This window comes from Anoplophora glabripennis, unplaced genomic scaffold, assembly GCF_000390285.2.
Source record: "Anoplophora glabripennis isolate ALB-LARVAE unplaced genomic scaffold, Agla_2.0 scaffold143, whole genome shotgun sequence".
NCBI classification, from domain to species: domain Eukaryota; kingdom Metazoa; phylum Arthropoda; class Insecta; order Coleoptera; family Cerambycidae; genus Anoplophora; species Anoplophora glabripennis.
The window spans coordinates 1,005,739-1,032,463 of NW_019416225.1; the positions used below are offsets into that span (position 1 = coordinate 1,005,739).

General features: G+C 32.8%; 3 protein-coding genes, 1 long non-coding RNA gene and 4 other non-coding genes across 13 annotated transcripts; 2 read left to right on the forward strand and 6 right to left on the reverse strand.

Annotated features, from left to right (window-relative positions):
- The first annotated feature begins 867 nt into the window (after positions 1 to 867).
- Positions 868 to 2,019, forward strand: LOC108909374 (U1 small nuclear ribonucleoprotein A). Its single transcript, XM_018713700.1, has 4 exons — positions 868 to 966; positions 1,052 to 1,288; positions 1,381 to 1,628; positions 1,784 to 2,019. The coding sequence occupies exons 2-4, from the start codon at positions 1,052 to 1,054 to the stop codon at positions 1,941 to 1,943; spliced, it is 645 nt and encodes a 214-aa protein (XP_018569216.1). The 5' UTR covers positions 868 to 966; the 3' UTR covers positions 1,944 to 2,019.
- A 244-nt stretch (positions 2,020 to 2,263) lies between these two features.
- LOC108909369 (phospholipase D C-like) lies at positions 2,264 to 5,426 on the reverse strand. Its single transcript, XM_018713692.1, has 2 exons — positions 4,969 to 5,426; positions 2,264 to 4,129 (listed from the first exon to the last, which is right to left on the reverse strand). The coding sequence occupies exons 1-2, from the start codon at positions 5,306 to 5,308 to the stop codon at positions 3,246 to 3,248; spliced, it is 1,224 nt and encodes a 407-aa protein (XP_018569208.1). The 5' UTR covers positions 5,309 to 5,426; the 3' UTR covers positions 2,264 to 3,245.
- Positions 5,427 to 6,986: 1,560 nt separating this feature from the next.
- On the reverse strand, positions 6,987 to 14,669 carry LOC108909402 (oxysterol-binding protein-related protein 11). 6 transcript variants are annotated; one of them, XM_018713734.2, is made up of 4 exons: positions 14,644 to 14,669; positions 11,959 to 12,294; positions 11,013 to 11,275; positions 6,987 to 7,210 (listed from the first exon to the last, which is right to left on the reverse strand). In XM_018713734.2, the coding sequence occupies exons 2-4, from the start codon at positions 12,286 to 12,288 to the stop codon at positions 7,132 to 7,134; spliced, it is 672 nt and encodes a 223-aa protein (XP_018569250.1). In that variant the 5' UTR covers positions 12,289 to 12,294; positions 14,644 to 14,669; the 3' UTR covers positions 6,987 to 7,131. The 6 variants fall into 6 exon arrangements, with proteins under 6 accessions (XP_018569250.1, XP_018569248.1, XP_018569249.1 ...); XM_018713732.2 differs by lacking the exon at positions 14,644 to 14,669 and adding an exon at positions 12,758 to 12,965; XM_018713733.2 differs by lacking the exon at positions 14,644 to 14,669 and adding an exon at positions 12,621 to 12,734.
- A 309-nt stretch (positions 14,670 to 14,978) lies between these two features.
- Positions 14,979 to 15,140, reverse strand: LOC111691588. The gene has a single exon (XR_002762989.1). It is a non-coding gene; the product is annotated as a U1 spliceosomal RNA (small nuclear RNA).
- A 1,311-nt stretch (positions 15,141 to 16,451) lies between these two features.
- LOC111691597 lies at positions 16,452 to 16,662 on the reverse strand. The gene has a single exon (XR_002762994.1). It is a non-coding gene; the product is annotated as a small nucleolar RNA U3 (small nucleolar RNA).
- A 1,762-nt stretch (positions 16,663 to 18,424) lies between these two features.
- LOC111691595 lies at positions 18,425 to 18,635 on the reverse strand. Its single transcript, XR_002762993.1, has one exon. It is a non-coding gene; the product is annotated as a small nucleolar RNA U3 (small nucleolar RNA).
- Positions 18,636 to 21,626: 2,991 nt separating this feature from the next.
- On the reverse strand, positions 21,627 to 21,745 carry LOC111691598. Its single transcript, XR_002762995.1, has one exon. It is a non-coding gene; the product is annotated as a U5 spliceosomal RNA (small nuclear RNA).
- A 2,049-nt stretch (positions 21,746 to 23,794) lies between these two features.
- On the forward strand, positions 23,795 to 24,595 carry LOC108909384. The gene is made up of 3 exons (XR_001964415.1): positions 23,795 to 23,879; positions 23,945 to 24,085; positions 24,459 to 24,595. It is a non-coding gene; the product is annotated as an uncharacterized LOC108909384 (long non-coding RNA).
- Positions 24,596 to 26,725: the final 2,130 nt, after the last annotated feature.

Below are 26,725 nucleotides of genomic sequence, written 5' to 3' on the forward strand. Positions count from 1 at the left end.
TAGTGATGGGAGATTTCGAGTGAAAAATCGAGTGGTACTCGATTATTGAGATCACTCGAGATATCTCGAGATGTTTACTCCCACCACTCGAGTGATTATTACCCTACGGTTGTACCCCAAAATGTTAGTGCATACTGCAAATAGTCACTGATTGCGTAACCTTTTTTTTAGAATAAAACGAAAAAGTGGTTAGGTTTTGAAGTGCGTGAGCTTTTTTTTTTTTTTAGCTACGCTTATAAGTATAAAATATGACTAATATAAACATATTTGTGCGCCGCTGGGTTGAAAACGACCAATATCTCGTATCTCGAGTGATCACTCGATTATTAGAAGTACTCGATTACCGATAACTCGATTATCAAAATTGGTCGATTATGCCCATCACTAATCAGTTTATTCGGCTACTGCACGAAAGAATACATGTAATATCACCAAATTTTTAATTTTTCCAGCGAACTCTATAGGTTGTAATACCAATATTGCTTTTCTGTTCAAGTTAGTATTACAGTTTTCGATACATAAATAGTGCTAACGATGGCGTGTTTTTCCGGCCCATTGTGAGGTGGCGCTCGTGCTTTCATTATTCTGCTCTTCCTATCCTTTTCACGAGTCTTAATTATTTGGTCATATAACTAAAACTAAGGCGTTATCTGTAACTACAAAACAGAAAATTTCTGGACCTTCGTACGTTACTTACATATTCAGCGACACCTATCGGCCGATAGTGTAATTTTCTTAAGAGGTTATACAGAAATCCACAATGACAAAAATAAATTTTCAATTCAACAACCAGGGGACCCTCCATGTCAACAACTATAAAACTGGAAATTCCTTAAATTTAGTTACTTTTATTTTACGAATTTTAAGGTTATGTTGTTCGTTGTTTTAACGTAAAGAACGCGTTGTGTGACTATATATTAGAATTTTCTAAAACCATTCAAATATCAGTGTAAAACCTCACATAAAGTAAGTTTTAAGACAAACAGTGTTTAGAGAATAAAATTGTATTGATATATTTTATATATTTGCACTAACTTGCCGGCTTTTTTAGATGGATATCCGACCCAACAACACGATTTACATAAACAACCTCAACGAAAAAGTGAAAAAAGACGAATTAAAGAAATCATTATACGCTATATTCTCACAGTTTGGCCAGATCCTGGACATCGTAGCGTTAAAAACTCTGAAAATGCGAGGACAAGCTTTCGTGATCTTCAAAGAGATCCAAAGTTCCACCAACGCCTTGAGATCGATGCAGGGCTTTCCTTTTTACGACAAGCCAATGGTAAGAACCCTCCCCTCGGAACATTATCGTTGTTTTAACCTTCCATACATGTGCATTGCACCAGGCACAATTTGCATTAACTCTGATTACAGCGCATACAGTACGCTAAACAGGACTCGGACATTATATCGAAAATAAAGGGAACGTATCAAGAGAGACCGAAGAAGATCAGGCCTCCCCCCGCGAAAGACGAAGAAGCTCCCAAGAAGAAGAAGAAGAACAAGGACCCCAACAGGGTGCCCGGTGGGGCCAACGCCGAGCAGCCGCCCAACCAGATTCTTTTCCTTACCAACCTACCTGACGAGACGAGTGAAATGATGTTGTCTATGTTGTTTAATCAGTAAGTACATAGCCGATAGTTAAAAATTTTTATTAGTTGAATAAATCAAGGAAGTATTGGGACATTCTTATCCTTAACACCCTGTAAGAGCAATAACGGTTTATCGTTTTGAATGAAAAAAGAGTTTTTTGTGCTAACGTAATATTTTTTCCCAGATTTCCAGGCTTTAAGGAAGTTCGACTGGTTCCTAATCGTCACGATATTGCTTTCGTCGAATTTGAAAACGAGATGCAGTCTGGAGCAGCCAAAGACGCCTTGCAAGGCTTCAAGATAACGCCCACTCACGCCATGAAAATATCTTTCGCGAAGAAATAGGAACTAAGTTTAGTGTAACGCTTTTTCTAATATTAATTATCTTGTATTTAATTTAATAAAAAAAATTTAATTTGTATATTTTTTTTCTCTTCTTTTTTCAGGCATTAGATAGATTAGGGGATATTTATTAAATATATCAGAAATATAAAAATATAGACTAAAATAAAAATCTTAACAAATAAAAAGTATACACTAAAATAAAACTCTTACACTAATAAAAAGTATACACTAAAATAAAAAAACACTAATAAAAAATATACACTAAAATAAAGAACGCTAATAAAAAGTATACACTAAAATAAAAATCTACAAATAAAAAGTATATATTAATATGAAAATTTTTTAAATATGTTATCACATTAGAATCAGCTACTTATATATTGTACTTTTGGTATTCTACAGGGTGTTTTCCCTTAAACGCCTCCCCCCCCCTTTATAAGAATTGTCTAATTAAAGTCAAATTTGATATCCAGAGTTAAAGATAACTAGTCTTTCTGTTAAAAGTGAATTCATCCCAAATTTTCACTTACATAGGAAGTTTTATTAAAAGAAACATGTATATTTTTGATAATTTATAGTTACGGCAATTCCATTGATCCAAAAGATCGTGCTGAAAGTTCAACTTTAAAATTGGAAAATTTTCCAAAAGGCCTTCTTTATCGATTTATTAAAAAAATACATTATTTAAATTTATTAAAAGCTGATAAATGTATTAGAAAACGAGATATAGCGGCATGTCACAAAATGCATTCCAATATGTATCTCCTGTGTCAGATAGCCCCAGAAAAATAAGTCCATGGGATTCAGATCTGGCGGTCTAAGGTGCCATAGTATGGATCCCACGTAATGGTGCTCCACGGAATGTAAGCGAGAAATTCCCTCAGTGAAAAATTCCCTGGGAGGTGGATTGGAACAGGTGGAGCCATATCATGGCCTCCTTAACCACCAGATGTGAATCCCAGGTACATTTTTTTCTGAGACTGCTTGGAATAACAAGTTTATCCAATCAAGAAAATATTCACACGGCTAAATTGTTAGAAAATAGATTAAATGATGCACCCTTTTTTTAATAACTCTCGTCTCTCTTACTATTACAGATAGACCACGCTTAGACTTTATATGGCTGAAATCGTAATCGTGTCATTTCCAAATATGAACAAACATGCTCTGTTAAAACAAATTCAATCAGATAATCCCTTTAAAGCTACAGGAGTGCCCTTTTAAAGAAATAAACAACCTTTATAGCAGAAGTATCACACTTTAAACGTAGAACATTTGCTGATCGAATAGATATCGATATGATTAGCATTTTCTGCAACATATAAAATCTATACATCCGCCGTAAAAGCTGTCGTTCGAGTCATCGCACAACACAACTCTTTCCGAGGTATCTTCAGAAATTCTACCTCCTTCATGGGTATTGCCTTCTCTGTCAAGCAAGTCTCTGTGAGCCGACAAATTCGAATTGTAATTTGCCGAAGATTGCACATTCTGCGGTGTTAAAGTGTTAGTCACGTTGCGAGATGGTAAAGAATTGTTTTTATTCATTCTAAAACTTGAACTTGGAACGTTTGTAATTACGCTTGGAAGACCAGATGCATTTGAAGTTGAAGGCTGGTTGCGATTTGGTGCCGTCCTTCGTACGTAGTTGTGTGTAGGTGTCACATTAGTTACATTTCTTGTTGTTTGTGGCAAGTTAGTTATATTTCTTGTTGTTTGACCTGAAGTTTGTGGTATGTTATGATTGTTCGCTCTTATATTTTCCTGAGGTCTACTTTCGGTAGAAGCGTGTTCAGGGGCTCCGACGGTTCTGTTAGGTAATATTTCCTTTTGAAAATTAATGGGTTGATATGTTGAAACTCTAGGGTGATAATTTTGTCTAACAGTTCTAGAGAAATTTTCAAATGCCTGGCGGTTATCTTCAGTCCTAGTTGATTGTACATTTTTCAAAGCCTGTACATGCGTAAACTGATTTGTAGTAGAAGACTGGTAATTTATACCTCTTACATTGTGAAAATTATTTTCGTTTACTAAAAATGTATTTAAATGTGGATCGACATGTGGAGTTACTGTTTGAAAGTTTTTAAATGATGCTGGATGATATGGTATACTCTGTTCATAACTTTTTTTTTCGAATGATGATGAACTGGCTGTACGTTTGCGACTGACCAACACGCTAGAAAGATCTGAAAAATTAGAAAAACTCTTATTAATTAACTGTTATTCTGTTTTGAAAATTATATAAGGGACATTCCATGCCAAATCGACCACTTTTAACCTTGAGCCCTTTCGATTTGGCTGAAACTTTTTTATTGTTTTCAAATCCATTGAAAACCCCTCTGAAAATATTTTCAAATTTTTTCACCCAACAAAAAAAGGAATTTTTTAAAAAAATTCCTTTTTTTTTAATAACCATAACTTTTTCAAAATTGAGTTATCAGGACGTTTTTTCAAACTTTTTGTTTTTAAATGTACTTTTTGAAAAAAAAATAGATCAAAATTATCTGGACCTATCCTCAGTTTCTTTTTTAAATTTTCAAAAAATACGAAAATTTCTCGATTAACAATTTTGAAATTTTTTTTTCTTATAAAAAACTAAAATTTTTTATAAATCCTCAATTTTTTGCAGACTTGGTGTTTTTTTCGTTTTCTATTTTGCTGTATATGCTATATGTAAACTTAAGTATGGAAAACAATTATTTACAATCATTAGGAGTTTTTAAAAGATTAATGAAATTCTAAAACTTAACGAATCTACCACAATTAGTTAAAAAACTGCAAACATAAATTGATTGTTGATCCCATTTAATTCCGACATTTTAAATGTTCTAGCGCCATCTAGTGTACAATTGAAAAACTGACGAAAGGGGATCCCCGTAACAATTGAGGTTACAATGTTGCCTATGGTGACAACGTGAGACTGAGAACGTGACAACTGTCAACCCTGAGAAAAACACCTATTCATTTGGACTCCACACATATGGCCAAATAAAACATAAACATATATGAGCAAAACAAACTTAACCTTTCTTCATTTCTGTGTCGTGATTGTTGTGCACACAATCCTGCTTCGTTTGAAGCCGCCCATCTGTGGAATTCGATCGTTTAATAGTCACAGTATTCATGCAATTTATTTGCTGGGGTTGGGGTTTGTTTTGGTAATACTCCTCATCGAAACTGCTTTTTCCGCTGTCGCTGTCGGTAGAGTAACCACTATATTCACCGTTCAAGCCATGAATTTTCAGCGCTTCTTCGTCTGAAATTATATAACTCCAATTTTGTGGGTTCCTTTCAGGGGGTATGACATTTTCTTTCTGGTTTCGTCGACCCTTATGTACTTGCTGACGATTATAATAATCATCCATAATTAAATATCTATGTATGTAGGTACTTTGTAAAATAAGAATTATATATGTATCTCCAACGTTCTATTACGACCGCTTATCACTTTTATCGCTCACAGTTACGACTGTACTTATTTCATTTATGAAATATTCAATATGTACACAATTAGTTGCAAACAATACATTTTATCTGCTCTGCATAGCGTGATTAGCTCGTAGTATAGGTTTATCGCGTTATCGTGATCGTTTTTATTTGTGAACCTTTTCGCACAAGCGCAAGGGAATCTATAATTAATGAGGCGGATGTACAGGGTGTCGCCGACACCCAATGCCCTGATAATTTTTCAGTATCGAGTCCACAGAGTTTCAGACAAACGTTGTAGGATGCCGACCTTGGGTTTGACCTTGCCTTTAAGTTTCAAGGTCAGGTAACTTTTCAATATGCTCTTCCAAGTCATTTGAAAGTTAAACTTGTTTTTCTCTAAATAACTCGACAAAAATGTTTAAGCAAAATTTGTGGGATTTCGAGTAACACGTTAGATGGTGACCTTGGATTGGACCTGACAAGAACAATAGATATCAACCTTCTGGATAACCTTTTATCAAATTTTAATTAGCAACTTAGCAGTGTTAAATTTCAGAATTGTTGTAAAGATCATGTTAGTAGTTTCAGTCGAGTACGTCTTTTAATTCCTATTACGTTATTACATCCATTACTTTTTGTGGATAGTGAGTTTGACCTTCAATTGACCTATAAGGGCATGCTGGAAAAATTATGTAGTCCCAGATTCCGACATAAAATTTGTCACTGTATCTATTGCTGGCATAAAAAATCGTGTATTCCATTTGATAATAAATTGAACTTGATTTGACCTTGCATTTTGTGGTGAAGGTTAAATTCATGGAGGTCACCATCTAATTTTTCAATAAGAAAAATGAGTTTGACTATCGATTACTGGCATAAAAATGAGGTGTTTCATTTAATAGTTTCAAGTTGACCTTGACACTTATTAAGGTCAAGGCGAAATCTAAAATCATCAGTATATTGATTATAAAAAAAATTGAATATATGCAAGTAGTTATAGTATTTTTGGCAACAGTTAAAATTCTTTTACTATTATTTTTTTAATTGGTGATAATATAAAAAGTATGTAAGTATATAATTTTAAATAATATTTTTGATAATCAATGAATTATTTGATACTTAAACTCCACTGGCAAAATAGTAGGCAGTGGTGACTCGTTCTCGACAAACGGATCTGCCCGACAGATAAAACGTGCGGGGAATGCGGTTCCATGGGCGTACCATTTTAGAGGGTTCCAAAAATTGTTAAATATAAAATAAAGAGTAGATATGGGCGTATCATTTTAGAGAGTTCCAAAAATTGTTAAATAAAAATAGAGAGTAGATATGTAGGTTCCATGGGCGTATCATTTTAGAGAGTTCCAAAAATTGTTAAATATAAAACAGAGAGTAGATATGTAGGTTTTGGTAAAACTAGATTATCCTTACAAATTTCCTCTTACCTTGGTATACTTATTCAACTGATGGGTAGGTACTTTTTTTTTGTACCTAATTGGCAATTATGCTCTTGTAGGCACAGATGGCCTACTATCATCTTTTTTTTTGTTACAGGATATATCCAGCGCTTTTTCTGTTAAATAAGGGACAAAAGGTCAGTGGAAATGAACAAAGCCGTTATCGCAGTCAGTATATTTCCATTAATGTTATGTGCTACAGTTAAAATCATATATACAAAATATTTACAATAAATAAGGCAAATTAAGCTACAATCTTCTTAAAATTCACCTAAAGAGCTGCTCCTAGCCTGCAGTCTTGGTAATCACAAACTATTCCATTTTTTTAGTTTCATTTTCCTTACTTTCTTACCCGGGAAATTCAAGAACATTTGATACTTTTTCCTAACAAATAACAAGCAATTAGCAATGGTGGAGCACTTTTTTAAAAAAGCACGATCAACTATTGCAAGTGAAATGCTACTATACCCGACTTTGGACCTTTTCGTGTGAGGTGAAGCATATGCTTACGTGTCATTAATTAATTTTACTCGTATTACTAAAGATATGGCTTCGACGATTTTTAAAAAAACACTCCAAGGTGCAAATACAATACGACGAATGTAATAACTCGATAACTATATACAGTCTCATAATTTCCAGTTTATTGCAAATAATTTCTATGAAATATTTACGAAATTACACATTCTGGAATAACAATAGTAGTAAGTTAAAAAAAATGTAATTACAATGCTGCAACGGCAAAATAAATAAAAAAAGTTAAGCATTGCGTCAATCGAAGCACTTATAGCAAATTAACCATTACATTACGAAGAATGCCCCAAAATGAACTAAACGAAATGGTATTTGTGTTGGCAATGATACTTAACTAAATAAATGACAAACGCTTCATGCCTACAGTTAGAGATGTGCCGCCGACATGTCAGCTGGACATGTCCATTGGACATGTCGTGAAAAGTGGACATGTCTTGAGGACACTTTTCAAGATTTAAGAGTTGTATGCGCATGCGCGGAATTATTTGTTGTTCCCGCAAAAAAATTTTGAGGTTGGTACATATAAAATTAAAGATAGTTAGCTATTTTCTTGTAATTTTAATATAATATAATGTAATATAACCTCTTTTATATGTCCATATTTTATTATTTTTGGCAAAGTTACGATAAGTAAATAGTAATCAGTTGATTCTTAATTTAATATTTAATACACAAATAGTTTGGTTATATTTTTCTGAATTTAGTAAAAATCATTAAAAATATAACTTCTCAAAAACAATTTTTAAGAATTCCAGTAGGATGGAAAAACATTTAAATAAGTGTATTGGCTGTCCGGGGAAAATTAGAAACCAGTTTATAAAAGAGTCTAAAGGTAAGTAATAAGTAAAATATATTGACACATAGGTATTCATTAGAATAAAAGTAATATTTTGCTTTGTGTATCCTCAAGCAGTGACCTGTGAAGACATGATGTCACTGATAGGTGCCTTTTTAGATTCAAGGTCAAAAGTACTTTTCCTAACATGTCCGGACATTTCAACGACAAGTCCAACGGACATGTCCGTGACACACTTTTCCGAAAAGCGCCCATCTCTACATACAGTACAGAAGAGAAATCTGTCTTTTTTGCGAGGTAAACGAATCAACATCTTTTTAACATCTCCGGTAAGTACGAAGTCATTGTAATTACACCTTTTCCCAATTTAAACTTATTCATAAAAAAAGCGAATTTGTACATTTCTCTCAAAGCGTTATTAAAATATCAGAATATCATTTACTTATTATCTTTTTACCCCGTACATATACACTAGTATCCGTTTAAAAAAATAACATCTAACACATCTGTTATTTGTTCTAATGCCTCGTGGTCCAGTTTAATCACTAACAGTCTAAACCCATCTACCAAGTAACTAGTTGTATCAAATCAAATGAAATAAGATAACGGAAACGAAAAATTGGCATTCCAATATCCGATTTTGTGTGGTAACGATACGATTTTAAGGGAAGAATTTAGAATCACGTGGAAACGTAGGTTTATACCGACCTTTTTTTTACGATACAATCAAGATCCGTTAATTATTTGATACATCCAGTTTTTGTAATTATTTTCAAGATGCAGCCCAAACTTGTTTTGATAAAATTAAAATAATTAAAAAATGGGAATAATTCTTTAGAGTTCACTGCATCTTGAAAAAAAAAACGGCCTTTGCTAATACTATAAATGTGGCCAGTTAAAAATGAACAGGACCGGAAATACTGATATGTGTTTGATACATTATTTGTGGATACACAGGGTGTCCCGAAATTAATGCAACAAAATTTGGTCACAGATTCTTAAGACAAATTTATTTTTTATTTTTGCCAATTGGCCCCCTAGTACACAGGGTTTTATGACATGTGGAATCTGATGGTGCTACATTTTTTGGAGGGAAACCCCCTTAAGACAATTTATCGTGGGCCCACTTGTCTTTGGAGCCAAAAAAATTTGATCACATATTTAAATTTCTTAAAAATTATTAGTCCACTAGAAAGCCATTGAATTTAGATACTTTTTGTCTCTTTATACACAAAATGTGAACGAATGCATATCGTGATTCGCCATTTTCCTCAAAAACATTGCGTTTTACGAAAAAAATATCAAGAGACAAAAAGTTTCTAAATTCAATGGCTTTCTAGCTAACTAATAATTTAAAAAAAAATCAAATTTGCAAGCAAATTTTTCTAGTTCCAAAGACAAGGGGGCCCACGTAAAAGTGTCTTAAGGGAGTTTCTCGCCAAAAAATGTAGCATTGTGAGATTCCACGTCATAAAACCCTTGTGTACCAAATTTAGCGATTCTCGTACAACATGGTTTTGAGATATAAAAAAGACTTCTTAGGAGCAGATTTCAGGGGGCTGTAACTCCGAAAGAGGGGGCCAGTTGGCAAAAAGTAAAAATACGGGTCCCCTAAATTTTGTTGCATGAATTTTGGGACACCCTGTTAATGGATCTTACAAAATGTCCGTCGAATTGTTAATTTCTTGCCACTTAACAATACAACACAGTAAAATGGTAAAGAATCATATTTCCTCAATCAGAAAAGTGACGTAGATATTGTCGAGATATTTAAAAAACAAGATTTTTTTGCCCTAATTAATTAATTAATCAATTAATGATTTAAGTAATTAATTAATTAATATATTTAATAAAATTAATTACATTAATTACAATTATTTCAGGATATATCACGAATTTTCAACGTTTCTTCAATTGTTTTTAATTTTTCTTAAATAGCATCAAATTTTTTTTCTGTGGTAGAAAATCTGAACGTCGTACAGGGTGATATGTGGTAAGCCCTCGTTGTTTTTCATAACATTTAATTTTCAATGTATATTTTTACATCTCCCAGCATTGGATAAATTTTCTCATGATTATAGTGACATAAGGTTCAATGGATCTCTAATAATATGGGAGATATAGCCGAGAGAATGTGCCATGAGTGTAAGGTGTAAAATACTTTCGTCAGTCACTCATTTGTTACCAAACTTTGACCAAAAAATCGAAATGAAAACGAAATTCCTTAATAATTCTAGGCTTTACCGGTTATGGCACATTTTTTTGACCACCTGTATCTCCCTTATTATTAGAGATAGTACCCATTGAATTTATTATACGACTGTAATTGCAAGAAAGTGCTCTATCAAAATATATACATGATATTGCTTTTAAAAAAAGCATATTAGGCCTGTATATCTGTAACGCGATGCTCAACTGTCTTCCCGATTTAGATTTTAGAAAATCTAAAAAGTTTACTACAACTTTTATCCTTTTTCGGTGCGTGGAAAACTATCGGAGACAACTGGGAGATGACTCTTGTGGCGGTTTATTTAAAATGTCTCGAAAATAGTCTCACTAATCTCAGTATTAAAAAAAAAATCTTTCCTAACAACTTTATACTGAATTTTTTATTACAACCGACGTGACGTGCGCTGGCTAAGACACCAACAAAATCAACCGACATTTCGCAGAGCGACCCTTGGAAATACCCGAGTCCCGTCGTTAACTGGCCCGAAGGGGATAGATAGTATTAGTGGAGACACAGATTCCTCTACCTATTGTTATTTTAAGCAACATCTACGTATATTCAAGATACATCTAAATACATCGAGACATTGCCTAAGAAGAATGTATTAATCATCATCTATAACAAACCCTGTTCTTGCCTGTTGCGCGTGCTGGTTCCGCTGCAGGATGTTCATGCACTGCGTGAGGCAGTGCAGGGAAGCGGCGGAGGTCGCCTTCAGCAGCAGCAGGTTCGGGTCGACGAAGAACTTGCTGCCCGCCGATTCGATCGTTCGGCACAGGGCCGAGTCGGCCTGTTCCGTCTGTTGCAGCTGAGAACGGACACAGCCGAGCGCGTCGAGGACGGCCAGGTGCTCCCTCGGGGGTAGCGGGGGGCTGTTGGCGCTTATGGCCTACAAGTACAATACAGCACTGTTAACGTTACATGTATAGCCCTATTGGAAATCTATTGAATTCGGTGTGGTGCTTTTGCTAAATCTACAGTCTTTTGACGTACGGATTAGTTTTTGAAACAAAAATCATAGTTAGCCATGACCGAGTTAAATAAGAAGAAGAAAGTGAAAAGTTTTTATTTACTTCACCAATTTGTTTTTTTCCACAGCCAGCTATACACAACAATGGCACCAGGTTTTATTTAATAGTGCATTTATTTTTAGTCATGGCTAAGTATGATAAACAATATATTTTTGGAAAGCAATAATAATTTCGTAATAACAATAATAATGAAAACTGTATTAATAACAATAAAACTGACCTTGCCGTGACTAAAAAAACACATTCTTTAATTATCTGGACACGAAATACCAAGTTTTTACACAACTAATTAAAAACTGATCAAAGCAAAATCCTGTTTACAAAAATCCTATAATCTCAGTTAACAGCATCAACAGATAATATGACGACCTTGAAATTAAGTTCGTATTTACCTATCACTGTTTTTTCCATTACAAATGTTTAAACAACAGTTTAAATAATTTCTTCTAAAAATAAATTCATAAAAACTAGTTCCGGAAAGTACTAGTTGCCTGTGTGTGCAATTTTTTAAATCTCATTGACATAATAACATATTAAATACCTTGGTATGAGACTCTGCCACAGCCCGCAGTCCGTTCACCCACTCCTGCCTAGCCCTGGCATCAGCTGCGCGGAGTTTCAACATATCGCCCGAAGCACAATTCACCGTAAACGTCTTTGAATCCTCGTCGCTGGGACATATAACAGCCCCGGCAAGGTGAACCGACCCCCTAGGCACTGTCCCATCGGGCTTCTCCCCTTCGCATAAATAGTAATGCAGCAGACCTGCATTTGCATCTACTAAGAAATATCGGTACTGCCAGCCTTTCATTACATTCGTATACTTGTAGAGTTGACCAGAAAATTGTCTCTGCTTGGTATGCAGATCCATAACTGACTGAAAAGAAAAACTAAGTTAAATTCGTTTCCTTCTGTTTACAACAGAATTTGGAAATGTCTCGGGGATACTAAAGATTTTTGTATGGGAAATGATCAATAACATGAAGGTAAATTCTAACCTCAACTAACTTGTTCTGAGTCATTAACGTTCGTTCACTGCAAAAACATCATAACAAGTCTAAATAGGGCTCAAATCAAATTATTGTCCAACGTATTTGAGACCAGAGTAATTGAGAAACTTGAGATTGCTGAAGTGATTTTTCTGACTGGTCTCAATATGACTTTGTGGCTAAAAAGAAAATACTTGGAAAATGAGAAAAATACCAGGTCACTGTTCTTGTTCTTTAATCACTACAACAATTTTTAACTAATCGATATCACTCATGAAACCATAGAATAATGACATGAAAATAGTGTTGCCTTAGGTGTCAATGTCAACAGAATACATAAAATTAAAATACCAAACTTATATCAATCGTGTCTAGTGAAAGCTAGTTCACTTTGCTTCAAGACTCCTTGTAAGTGCACTTTTCTAAATTCTTAATAAAAATAATATACTGGTAAGTTAGCTCAGTCAGGTTAAATGTTCCTGATAAGTAAAACGTAGCAAAACGATCCAAATCGTAAAAATAATCTCATTAAAGTTAGCTCTAGAAAAAACACGCATGCGGAGAGCCTTACGCATGGAGACTAGTCTCCATGGCCTTACGGTAAAATGTATTAAATGTCTTTTAACTTGGCATGAACATAAAAACAACTCAACAAATATTAAATACCTACTAGTCCTACTACCCAGGAGCGGACAGGCAACCAAATATACACAGACATGCTACTAATCATAGACCACCTAGGTATATAGACCAAATGATAGGACGATTATGATTATGGTAAACGCAGTTGGTAGCACATAAAGTGTTATGTGGTTGGTAGCCTGACAGAAGCTCAGCGGTCAGAGGCATCTGGCTTCAATTTGTCCACTGCACAAATACTTTCATAAGATTTTTGTGAACGTTCAGCGCCTGGTAAATCTTTTGTCATAAACGATCTTAATCTAAAATCTTTTTTATTATATAGGGCCTGCTATTTTTCTACTTTGAAAATTGTTTAAACAATTTTTTTTAACATATTCACGTCACTGGAGCATTTTGTTTTTCTAAAAATTTATCAGGAGTTTCAAGAATGAAAAATTATTCTGGAAAATACAATTCTTTATTCTTAAAATTTGAATTCTATCCATTAAGATATGATTCTAAGAGCTGCCACTAGAGGGAGATAGCGTATACAATAAGAATATTTTTTTTAGGGGGGAAGCCTACCAAAAAGGATTTTTTTTTCTAGAATAGGCCCCCACCACTGTAAATTAGGCACTGATCCCAGTTGTTTAGTGATGCTAGCCGGTCTATTTTTTTGTAGCCATTTGGAGGCGTCCAGGCTGACCTAATAAAATTAAATCACATCCATATCCTCCACCTTGTGTTATTTTCAAAATAAATATCCGTAATTTGGGGCCCTTTTTCTTTTATAAATTTGAGAGTAGTAGAACCTGAGAAATAGGTTTTAAGAAATAGGTTTATTAATAGGAAATGTTAGTGATGTCAATATTGTAATTATTATTCGTTACTTTTTATCCGTTACTTGAATAAGTAACGAATACTGAGTAATCGATGAGAAAGTATTCGCTTCTGATTACTTTTTAAGTAAAGATTCTTCTCCAAGTTTCGATACATGTAATCACGATAATCGGTAATACTCGGACTCGTTTCGGAATATTTACTGAACGCGTGGATTTCAGATTTGGTATTATATTTTACTCAAGCGTCTAATACTCATAGATACAATATTTTGTATCGGGTCTCGGAATAATTATCATGTACTCGGTCGACGATTATAGCAAGGAAAAAGTAGTCGCGTAGTCGTTAACCTATAGGATTGTTACTTGATATGAAATACCTTTTTGTTGACATTTAATTAAACAGCTGTAAAATATATTTAATCAGTAATTAATCAATGTAATTATTTAATTCGTAGTTTGCTGCAGAAGAACGTAAAAAATATATGAACATACAAAACTTAATTATTTATATATTTATTAACATTTAAATACCTAAAAAATTATTTTCTAAATTTATTTATTTTAAACACAAAAAATTTTCATATTCTACTCTTGTCTTATAGAAATTAGTCTTATAAAAATACCTATAACGAAAAAATAAATATCCAAAATAAATATTGTAATTTATCAATTCAAAACTGTTTACTGTTTTGTGCGAATGCCTACTACTATAAAGTTTTATGAATAATAAACACAAAATTGTTGCAGTTTAGAAAAATTATTTTGCTTACTTACTTGGATTTTAATAATCTATTATTGCGCCGTTCTGTTATTACTTGACCTGCCTTAGAGAATATACGTTCACTTCACTTGGAACAGATGTAGCCACGATGGATAAAAGTTTATTTGCTAATATTGACAATGAAGGGTATTTCGAGGATGTGGTTGACTTTTGCGGGAAGTCGGCGTAGAAAAAAAGCCGCATATCGTGCCGGCCGGACTATACATGTAACTGTACTCAGTAACGAATACAAAGTAACTAGTACTCAAGATAAAAGTAACGAATACTCTGAGTACTAAAAAAGAGTAACTATTTGACATCACTAAATTTTATGCTTTATTAACTTGCACCGGGACAGCGCGTACGCAGTCCCGACTACCAAAAATTACGCGCCCGAGTTATCCGCATTAGGGATAATCGCAGGGGTCAGCCCGACCGTAGTGCAATGGAAGGGCCTCACCCTGAAGGAACCGCCTTGTTGATCACGGTAACCCCTACGCCAGGTAAGTATGCTTTTCAGTCGTCTCTGGTGGAAACTTAACATCTGCGATCGACATTACAGAAGTAACATATAAGTGGCGCCATCTTCATATCGCTATTCAAATTACTCCGAATCAATATACACCCTTGACTATACAGGGTGTTTCTAAAATAGGGTTCCAAACTTCTGCTGCGTTTATAACTCATTAAAATAAGCCAAAAAGTTCCTATTAACATGTGCCCTAAAACGCACCCTTAGGAAATTATATGCTCAAACAAAACTTAAATTTTCCACTCACCACTTTTACTAATTAAACACTGCAAAGCTCAATTGACAGTTTATCAATAACTTAAATTGTTAAGCGTTGTGGCAACGTCAGTCTTTTATTTGCCATGGTAAACAGATTTTTGTAATTTTTGGCCTAATAATAAGCCTAAGCAGAGTAATTTTCAAACTCAATTTACTCGAAAACCATTGGAAATATCGATTTGGACAAAGATAATATTTTTTACGTAAAATTGTTAAGATTTTATAAATCTGTAGAGAAAATTGTAAAAAATTTGAAATAAAAAAAATTACGGGCCGATGTTAGTAGTAGCCCATGTTATTTAACATAAAAAGTTATGGACCCATAAATTTTTTTCTATTTATTTGCGACCGTTTTGTCAATAACAGAAAAAAAAAACAGTTTTGTTTGAGCCCTTTTAAGGGCATATAACTTCCTAAGGGTGCGTTTTAGGGCACATGTTAATAGGAATTTTTTGGCTTATTTTAATGAGTTATTAACTAATACTAATACTAATTTAATATATTCTTGAAATATACTAATTTAAACAATTTTTTAAGATATTTTCCCCCTGATGTTATTTATATTAAATATACATAAGACTTTCAAACAAGGAAGGAGGATTCTACATATGTAGATTACATCATCTCATCCATACAATAAAAATAGGAACGGGTTAGTTAGTTTTAATTTTAATAACACTATTGGGGGCAAGTCCAAAATTTTCGATGCCCTTTGCCGTTTATCCGCTAACTTTCATTATCTGTGGCAAAACACGTGTGTAACCGGTACACAAATATGTACAACACTTTTTCGTTACACCTGGATCTGGTCTGGGTTTTACCCCTAACGACTATCTGGTGAACTATCCAAAACAGCTGTCGGTTATCTATCCGTTTAAAATCTATTTCGCCAAGTTTTTGCTTTCAACCACCAGATAACACCGCCGTCAATGTCTTAGTTTAATCTCGTAACAATTCCTTTGTGGAAAATGAATATATGGGGACAGCCCACGAAAAACGCATTATATTTTCTGTTGATTTGCTTTTGAAGCAACCACTCGGATTGCCTCGTACCCGTACCCACAATAAATTGCAGGTGAACGATCATCGATGACTTCTGCGGTAATATAAAACCACCACAAGAAATCTGCCAAACGCTCAGGATACGAGACTATGTCTCATCATCATGGTTGCAACAACTCTACATTTGAGTAGAGAGTATGGGAAGACCTACTACAGAAATGATCCTGAGAAGTATGATCTTGTCGTTTGCAGTAAAACATTTTTCTTACGTTAAGTTCGAGTAACATAGTCTCAGCGAGTTACAGCAACTAAACCTTGTGTTAGAAAGAGATAAAGTCTTATTTGTTGGTGCTGACATCTAACGAGTCTAACGTGAACTGTGATAGAAACAACTGGGGGTATAAGATGCCTGATACTGAAACCATGAATATATTTTAATATGAACTGCATTTGTGTCATGATGATATTGAAATTATTTGTTATGTACTTTTATTAAAACGGTAGGAAGAAATAATATTGGGTCAATAATTAAGTACGATGAAGATTTCTTCACAAAATGAATATTTTACTTAATTTTATTTAAAGAGTTCTTCATCCAATAAATACTTTACTCAAGTTTATTCGGCTACTCATCCGTAGATGTCTCTAGTTGTACGAAAACTTTACGAAATTATATATGACCGATTTACATAAAGAAATTCATGAATTTATTGGAAATGTTAGCAAGTGCATTAATACAGTCCATTTTTTTTGTAATTGCTTAGTAAATTAAGATAATAAATAATTTGAAGAGAATCAAATCACCAATTTATTTAAATTTTATAAGAGTATACTACTACAAAATGTTAAAGAAAATAGTTTAGTGTTTTAAAAGTCTAATATAATATTTTTATTTCAGTGTTCCGTAACTGCAGCCTAATGGGACATCCACAACGATTTAGTGATGAAAGAGTGTTAGTGATAGTAACTATAAGAGACTAATCGGAGTTAATTTACGTTGATTGCCGTGATCAACTCATTGACTAAATTCGTTGATATCCGTTGATTGGTGGGTTGAACTAGGGACGAGTATCTCTAGAAATATTCGGTAATTTACGTTATCGTTGTATTCCTCGAGCCATAAGGCCCTAATTGCTTTCTTGGAAGAGGAGACCTAGGTTTGAGACCACTGGGATGTGGATCCCGGGTGGGTTGAATCTTCTGAGAAATCAATTGTAGACTCACCAATTTTGCGTTTCGCGAGTGAATGTGCCAGGATATGGTCGGGATCCTTCGAGGGAGTTAACACACGCTGTTTGCAGTTCAATGGTAAGTTTTCTTTTGCATGATATGAATTTGTGGTGTCAAATTTCGAAACCTTTGTAATTCCATTTTGTTATCGTAGAAAACGACTTCAATTTATAAGCATATTTCAATTCATCTTGTGAGAATACTCCTGTTTCTTTCTTATTTGCATGATTAACTTTGTAACTGCAAAAAGGAAAAGCTTTAAACTTTCACAGCATTAATTATTGTAGCATTTTCGTTATAACGATACTCTACTTTTTTCTTCTTATGCCTCAAAGTCAATTTTCGCAACTTATTTTCAGAATTTCTGTATATTGGAAAACCTATTAGTTTGATTTAAAAAATATTGTGATAATAGGTATGAAGCATTTGCAAGAAAATCCAATATAGTATAAAGTATTTTGGGATAAGGTACCACATAATTTCAGGATGACAACATTGACAACATAAAAAAAATTAGACAATATTTTCATGTGGATTCATGCGCGTTTATCTGGAGTTGTCCCGAAAAGCGAAAAATCGCGGTTATGTGCACTGTTCAGTTAGTTGCCCAAGCGCTCAGAATAGTTTCAAGTGTCCTCCACAAAAAGCTCGGTTTTTTACCCCATCTCTAGTTATGTACAACACAATGGTACCGTGTGCAACTTGTGCAATGTGTATTACTCCGTACAAGTTACAAATACATCTAAAAATTTTGTTTTTTCGCATTTGAAGCAACCACTCGGATTGCCTCGTACCCGTGCCCACAAAAAAATGCAGGTGAACGATCATCGATGACTTCTGCGGTAATATAAAACCACCACAAGAAATCTGCCTCACGCTCAGGATACGAGACTATGTCTCATCATCATGGTTGCGACAACTCTACATTTGAGTAGAGAGTATGGGAAGACCTACTACAGAAATGATCCTGTGAAGTATGATCTTGTCGTTTGCAACAAAACGTTTTTCTTACGTTAAGTTGAAGTAACATAGCGTCAGCGAGTTATAGCAACTAAACCTGGTGTTAAAAAGAGATGGAGTATCATTTACTGATACTGGCATCTATCAATTCTACCGTGAACTGCGGGAGAAATAAAATATTACATACTTTGCCACTAAAATATGAAGAATATATTTTAGTACGGGTTGCATTATTACTGAACGATATTGAAATTATTTCTCCATATTATAGGAAGTAATAACAAGTAATAACAGTGTTTGTAATAATATCGGGTCAATAATTCGGTTTGGTAAAGTAATTTAACTTTATTCGTCTACTCGTCCACAGATGTCGCCACTTGTACAAAAACATTACAAAATTTATCTTGTACATAATAAAATTAATATCTATTAACTTACCTGTTAAATAGACTATTAAACTGTTAACGAATAAAAGGTTATAATAAAAATTATAATTGGAATACCAGAATAAATATTGTTTTGTATATAATTTTAAAGTTCTACCTATTTAACTAATATGGTGGGAAACGACTTCATCGACTATATGCGTCGGCTGGCATTAAATTACGCCCCCAATATCTAGTAAATAGTTAAGATCGTTCACCAAATAGATCGGTTTCGTACTTATTAGTTTTCGTCAGTATCCCAAACGACAAAGTCGTAATGACATTTAAATATATGACAGATGACATATATTTTATAGGTTGTATCTCACCGATACTTTATACATCTATATATCTATATATTAGCTTCACATAGCAATTGTGTTATTAGTCTAAATTGAGAAGTTGAATAGGCGCTTCTTGCAACACGTTCAGTTATTTTTAAATCTACATTATTTAAAACAGTAAATTTTTTGGAAACATTATTAAACCTTGACTGCTACATGATAATCTAACTTTTGATAGTTTTTCGAAAATCTTGCCCTTATTTTATTTTGATATAAGTATTATTTCTGCACAGTAAAGATGTTCTATAAACGTAACCTAACTTAATTTTTCAACAGATGAGGCGTCACCTCAGAACATTTTTTTAAACTCGAACTAATGATAAATATTAATTCAACTGTTAATCCCAAACAAATACCAGATTTTTTAGATAAGATTAGGTATCTCTATTATTTCAGTTAAAGGATAATCTTGAGTGCTCACACCATTTGAAAAAAAACATGATTGAATGCAGAATTTACATTTACGTAGAAAAGTACTTTGGTAGTTGTTCAGTTAAAAATATAAATGTCTATACATACTACAATAATAGAATTTGGAAAGGAAAGTATATAAATTACAAGTATGTACTACTCTTTCTTAGCTTTTCTCACGGAATGAATTCAAAAACCAGACAATAGTAACAGTAGGAAAAGGGATGTGTGTGTACAGCTCCAGCTAAATACCAAATATTTGGTCAGCCTCTCGCAAATGTCAGTGCTGGATTAAAAAATAAACAATAACAATCATTGTAGATCTCGTCGTTGTCCTCGCCTTATCTTATTTGTATATGTGTTTGGTCTGTTTACATTTACTCTAAGCAACAGACACAGTATTAAAAGATAAATCTGTATTCGTCCTCTATTCCTGCTGGAAAACATATGTAGGTAAATATATCAGTGATTGACTGAATGAGTAAATACACCGTTTTAAATTGTTTGCTCATGCTGGGTAAATAGTATTCAGGAAGATAACACTTGTAGATTAAAAACTATATTATAAATATCACAAAATAGAAGCAAGTCTAACGATGCGATACATATTCAATCATTGATATGTGTAGACTCAGAACATATTAATAATTACGCTAACAGATTAAAGATGCTGGATGTATGTAAAATATTGTAAATTGATCTTCAAATGAAAATTTTTCATCAGTTGATCTTTCGAGGACGTACGCCAGCCAAAAAGTTTCATGATGGACCAAATACCTACGAAAATGTATAAAAAAGTTGACATATCGAGGTGCCAACATAAAGATAGGTGGATTATTTCTTACACCAAATCCAGATTGGCGTGAAACTAATGAAATTTCGAAGTAAATGAATCACAAACTACTCTCATTACTCATTAGGCATCTATTGTAAGCCCTTAGAAGCTGGGGTATATGAAAGTCGATTAACAAAAATAGCAAATCATGGAAATGTCAATTTAATAAAACCTTGCTTATAACTAATAAAGATTTTTACGTTTCTTTGACAAAACTCCAAAAATTGTTTCCACACCCTTCAGATTTTGTAATGTCCTTAGTAGTTTTTTAAGCAATTAGGTCAGTGTTATTCAAACAGGGCCTCTTACAGGTACATAAATGCGAAACAAATTAAGTCAATGATTAAATAAACAATTACATTAATTTCCAGTGGTCCACAGTGTTATATTCTTTCCTATTCATTTAAAATATTCAAACAGGAATTAACTTAATCCAGAAGGCTTGTTCTAGTTCTTACTAATGTTCAACCATCTGTGTGCTAATAAGCAAAGCTCAATTTTTTTATTTTTGTGCCCAAATTCCAATGTAAATATTATATTAATGGTATTGTACCTATACTAACTCTTAACTAATACTAAAGCATGTTTACTCTACCCGAGTCCAACTGTGATTAAGAAACGGGATACGTGAATATAAAACATTATTTTGAAGGGGTCCGGTAGAAGAAAAGGTGAATATTGAATACCACTGCATTTGCATTAGATTCCTTTTTAATATTCTAATTTGATAATTTGATTTTTTTTCTCACAAAATAGCACAAATTAGAATTAGGCAAAATAATCACTGATAGGATAGCCCGCTTAGCAGCATAAGAAGAGGAAGAGCATATAATTTTTATAAGATTTAATATATTTCACCTTTCTCCTAACTAAAAAATATTACGCGCATACGCATGCATACGTGATACATAAATTGGAGCGCAACTAAAAACTACATCAGTAAATCTGAAGCAATTTTAGTAACTTCAAGTGAGATAGACTTATGTTTAATTTGCTTGCAGGCCCGGCTTTCGCCGGGCACAAAAAAAATTGGTTATAGACTCATTTGAGTGTTCCACCCCACGGAAATCTTTAGTAAAAGGCGAAAGATTTATTCGATCTGAGGTGAAACCAGAGTAACGAGACTTGAACTTTGAATTTGACTGAATACATTCCGACAGTACGGTGTTTGGAATATATAGACGCAGGCGCCACCTCGTGATTCATGCAAGTACTAGAACTCGATGAGCAGCCTAAGCGCTTCCACGTGGTGCACTGCCGGTCGAAACTATTTGAATTATAAAATATATACTGTCTCTTTTGAAAGAGTTATTTCTTTTTTCTGTTGGCGCTGAAGCTATTTACGGTTTAATTATGCTCATTAATTTTAGGATTCGTTATTTTCTTAACGGGCAAAGTAATGTGCCCTATAAAAAAATCTGTAAAACAAATTGAATTTACAAAAAAGTACTTAAATGTATTTATGTGATCAGAATACATATAACATTAAGTTAATGGAATATTTGCAAGTGGTACAGACAGAAAGAAATGAATTGTGTAAACAAAACCGAAATGGATAGTGTTATTTAAACAACTTGAAATGTTACAGGCCTTGATTTCGCATACACTTGCTAATTTAATTATCATTACCGAGATATATTTCAAGACGAACATACAGGGTAATTCCTAATTATAGTGTCACTATTATGATGTATTCATATATTTAGGGCGCCGAAAATTATTTTTTGAGAATTGGTCATATATTTTTCAATATTGCAATGAAATTTGTACATTTGTTGCATATTAGGTATAATATACACAAAAATGGACGATAAAATTAATGAAAATGCATAATGCTCACAAAAATGTGTTAAATAAATATCGTAATATTTAACTAATGATATAGTAGGAACCACCTACTCTGCGGACTAAAGCCCCTGTCCACGCAATATCTAGTTAACAACGAAAATCATTCGCCAGCAGAACCTTTTGTCAATTATATTTTGTAGGTTATATGCCACCCACAGTGCCTACTTTTGTGCACAATAGATGAATTTTACTTTATAACATATAACTATACACACAAAAAAGTAAATATTCAAAGAGAGAATGCAGATTTTCTCAAGTTTTTAAATAAACAATAGTATCAAACGGAGAAAATATCATTAAATTAAGAAAATGATGTTTCTTTAATTTAGTTCTTGATTTTCTTGGAATATTACTTCATTGGGAATAATATATTCTCAGTTTGAGTATTTAACAGAGCTTAATTGAAATAGATCTGGAATTAAAATGAATACGAGGCTCACTATTTTAGATCCACTTGTTTCTTGAAGGAAAGAAACTATCATTAAATTGAAAAAACGATGTTTCTTAAATGTAGTTCTTGATTTTCTTGGAATATTAGTTCATTGGGAATAATATATTCTCAATTTGAGTATTTAACAGAGCGTAATTGAAATAGATCTGGGGAATTAAAATGAATACGTGGCTCACTATTTTACATCCACTTGTTTCTTGATGAAAAGAAACTAGCTTCAGTCTAAATGTCTAAAAAGATATTTTAATTTCTCTAATAATATGATTCCTTTAACAATAATAGCTAATTTCCTCAAGGAGATGCAAATAAATTATTGATATAGAAATATCAAACAGTACATTAATTTACATTGATAATATTTTCATTGTTAGTAATAATCTCTATATAAAAATACAAAAACATAATAATAGACCAAAATCGGTATTTTCGGCTTTAGGTATTACTTTTTTGTTATTCAATAATAAACTTACAAATTTATAATAATTAAAATATCTGAAGGAAAATTTTACAAGTATGTACCATCTAGCAAATGAATACAAACAAATAATTAAATGAAGTTTTAATAAAATATCGGTTGCATCTAGCAAAGAATTGCCACTTTCCATTCAAAATAAATATGTATATTTACTTTATAAAATTCATGAGGTTATTATTATTATTCCGTAAAATATAAAATTTGATTCATTCTAAATTTATCGGGCGCACCCAGTAAAACCATTTACGTGGGACACTGCATAGATTGAATGCAGGTGAGGGAGGGCACGGTGAAGTGCGTCGGCGCGTTTTGCGAAGTTAAACGAGGCAACGTATTCTAGATGTTTCGTTTGTCTGAAGCTCGCGTCTTTAGTGAACAGAAAAGGAAAAGACTCTTTTCCTTTTCTGTTCAGCAGTTCATACTTAACGTTTCGTTGTTTAGTTTAGCATTATTCGCCGCCATTTGCATTTTGCACATAGGTAAGTAACTGCAAGTTGTAAATATACCTATGCATTACAGAGTACAATAGCATTTATGTTTACAGCATCAAGAACGTCAGTTTTTTAAGAGTTAGAGTATAAAAATGTACTTAATTAAGCTTTTTACAACCAGTTGAAGAAAGTATGGAGCAATTACTAGGTAACAGATTGGAGACATTCTAGTGAAACCGTGCAGATATTTTTAGGTAAGTGCAAATCCTGCTTTAATAATAAGACTTCGCCCTAAATTTATATAGTTAACTTTTTAACCCATCAGCTTCTAGTTATTTAAATTATCCGGAAAATCATTTGTAAAGATATTCATTTAATACATGAATTTTCCCAAGTGTTGTCATAAAAAAGTTGTAGCTTTTTAATATTTGAAAAACTACTTCATTTTGATTAAAAATTTAAATTTACTAAGTCAAATTTGTCCGTTTTGTAATATTCCCAGTACTTTAACATTCATGCATTTCACAAAAATTAACTTGTGTATAGTTTTAATTATTTTCTGTATAACATTAAGCTTTGTTTGAGTTTGATTTATTTGGTTTTGTTTCATATAGTGTTTTCTTTCAGATTAACTTGGACTTTGAAAGAACTTTCCCAAACAGCGATATTGGCATTTTGGAACAATTTGGAATAATCGAAATATCCAATGTAAATGTATTTATGTACAAATGTAAATATAGGTATATAATTATATACTATAAATATATATTCTTATCACTATGAACATTTGGTTTAATCTATTTGATGTAAACATCTATTTCTTTAAAAACACTATTTGATTTCAAGGGAACCATTAATAAACTTAAAGCTATTTATTTTATTTTTTGTTGGGAATACATCATAAATTCGTACTGAGTCGGAAAGTCTTTGTGTAGAATAATCGATTAACTTATATCAATATATTTTCTATTCAAATTAATACTTTCTGTAATTTAAAGAGAGCCAATAAAATATTATATCTAAACCATGTAAATTTCTCGGATCAAAAAAACGAATATCATTTACATAAGATATCGGTATATTCACATTGAGTAAATGATAGAATTGAAGTGCTTGTTAAATTTTCTCCATGTGAATAAATTATAATTAATGTGAGAACATGATTTTCTCAAAACAAGAGTGGAAATTATTTAAAATGATGCATTTAATTTTATTTTGAACTATGGCGCTATTAAATGAAGAATATATTTTACTACAAACAAGAATATATATTTTTCATTTCAAATAAATATCTTCTTGCGGATATATGAGACTAGGAATTACTCAATACAAGCTGATTAGGTTCATTTCAAGTATTTACTTTTTTGTGTGTAGGGAAATCTAACCTCAAAATAAGTCATTATCGCAACGAGAACTGTTTTTTCATTTTGTTATATTTTCCTACAGTATGTCGCTGAATTGGCGCCAGTGGCAATAAATTATTAAATTAAAAATTCTGTTTTGGTGTGGCCAATTATCAAAGTGTGTTTACGCATACATCCTGGTGCTTAACAGACACCTCATGATCGGATGTCTCTGTTATAATCGGTAATAAAACGAAACGTAGCAATTATAATGGTTGCGGATGCGACAATCGAATGGGAATGAGTTGATTAAATTAAATACGTAAGTATTTGCTAGCTGATTACTGTAAAGAAGTAAAATTAACCTTTCGGTATTTAAACTTTAACAAGCAAGTAAGAAATAGCCTATTGGAATCCCCGATTTGACCCCATTGAAAATACCTAGTAATTTTTATTTTAGTTGTTTCTGTCTGTCTTTCATGGATTAGTGTACCTTTTATACACGAACTAAATATAAAAATATGTATCATCACGTGTTTCCAGTACTGGAAATGCGATGCCTACACTAATCTGTGTTGCCAGCATGCAGACATTTGATCCCAACATAAACATGTAGCCTGGATTTTCCTAGGGGCGTGACCTTTAGTCCGGATACCGGATTTTCAGCGATTCGGCATAGCATTAGTTGAGCACTGCAGAGTTGTTTATCAACAAAGTGAAAGGGAGTAGTGGGGAGGGGACAAATTTAAAGGGTCAGTTTGTGTAAATGTGGTAAATCTATGATCTTTATGTTGTGATAGTTGCGACACTAAATACTAACGTTATAAAAATAATGCTATACCTATGTCACTCAACACTAGCGCTGTTATACAGGGCGATTCAGACATAATATCGTTAATTTTAAAGGAAGACAGGGTAAAATGAGTGGAATACGAATTGGTCATTAACCTAGCTTTTAATACGTTTTTGATCCATTGTGAACGACAACGAATAAACACAGCATTTTATCTAGACACATGAACGAATAAGACATTTTTTTACATTTTAAATGTTGTGTTATTTATTTGTTAATAAAAACAAATGTATAAGAACAATTATTGTAAATAATAATTTAAACTTAATGTTAAAAAAACATTTTACCATTATTTTTTCCGCAATATCAACAGTTATAAATTTTATCTGCGGTGTTAGATATATTTTGCATACATAGGTTTCTGTTAACAAGGAACATTAACTTCACTTGATAAGGTTTAAAAAAAATGAGTAAATTATTATTTTAACTTTACAATAGAGTACAGTTCAATTTTCTTTGACGAATTAATCATTGTCCATGAAAACAGGTGTAATTTTAAACATTTATTTTAAGTAAATTGAATTGTGTTACTCTAGTTCTTCTTTTCCTTCACAATTTCACAATTTTTTTTGTAATTTTTATTCTTGTCCCATTGGCTTTTACATTCCTGTCGTTGTTGACCCATTGGTTTTTAATTTTTTTATTGTTGATTGACCTCTAAGCTCGCTCCAAAATTTTAGGACTAGTTTGGACCATTC

What these genes read in the sequence shown, in the direction of transcription:
- LOC108909402 (XM_018713730.2), bottom strand. Translation starts at nt 12,439, where the DNA reads ATGACTCAGAACAAGTTAGTTGAG. An exon ending in CTCAGAACAAGTTAGTTGAG is followed by an intron (nt 12,295 to 12,415) that starts GTTAGAATTTAC and finishes TTTTCTTTTCAG; the next exon opens with TCAGTTATGGATCTGCATAC. An exon ending in TGGCAGAGTCTCATACCAAG is followed by an intron (nt 11,276 to 11,958) that starts GTATTTAATATG and finishes TTGTACTTGTAG; the next exon opens with GCCATAAGCGCCAACAGCCC.
- LOC108909374 (XM_018713700.1), top strand. Translation starts at nt 1,052, where the DNA reads ATGGATATCCGACCCAACAACACGATTTACATAAACAACCTCAACGAA. An exon ending in CTTTTTACGACAAGCCAATG is followed by an intron (nt 1,289 to 1,380) that starts GTAAGAACCCTC and finishes CTCTGATTACAG; the next exon opens with CGCATACAGTACGCTAAACA. An exon ending in TTGTCTATGTTGTTTAATCA is followed by an intron (nt 1,629 to 1,783) that starts GTAAGTACATAG and finishes ATTTTTTCCCAG; the next exon opens with ATTTCCAGGCTTTAAGGAAG.
- LOC108909369 (XM_018713692.1), bottom strand. Translation starts at nt 5,308, where the DNA reads ATGGATGATTATTATAATCGTCAGCAAGTACATAAGGGTCGACGAAAC. An exon ending in CGACACAGAAATGAAGAAAG is followed by an intron (nt 4,130 to 4,968) that starts GTTAAGTTTGTT and finishes CTAATTTTTCAG; the next exon opens with ATCTTTCTAGCGTGTTGGTC.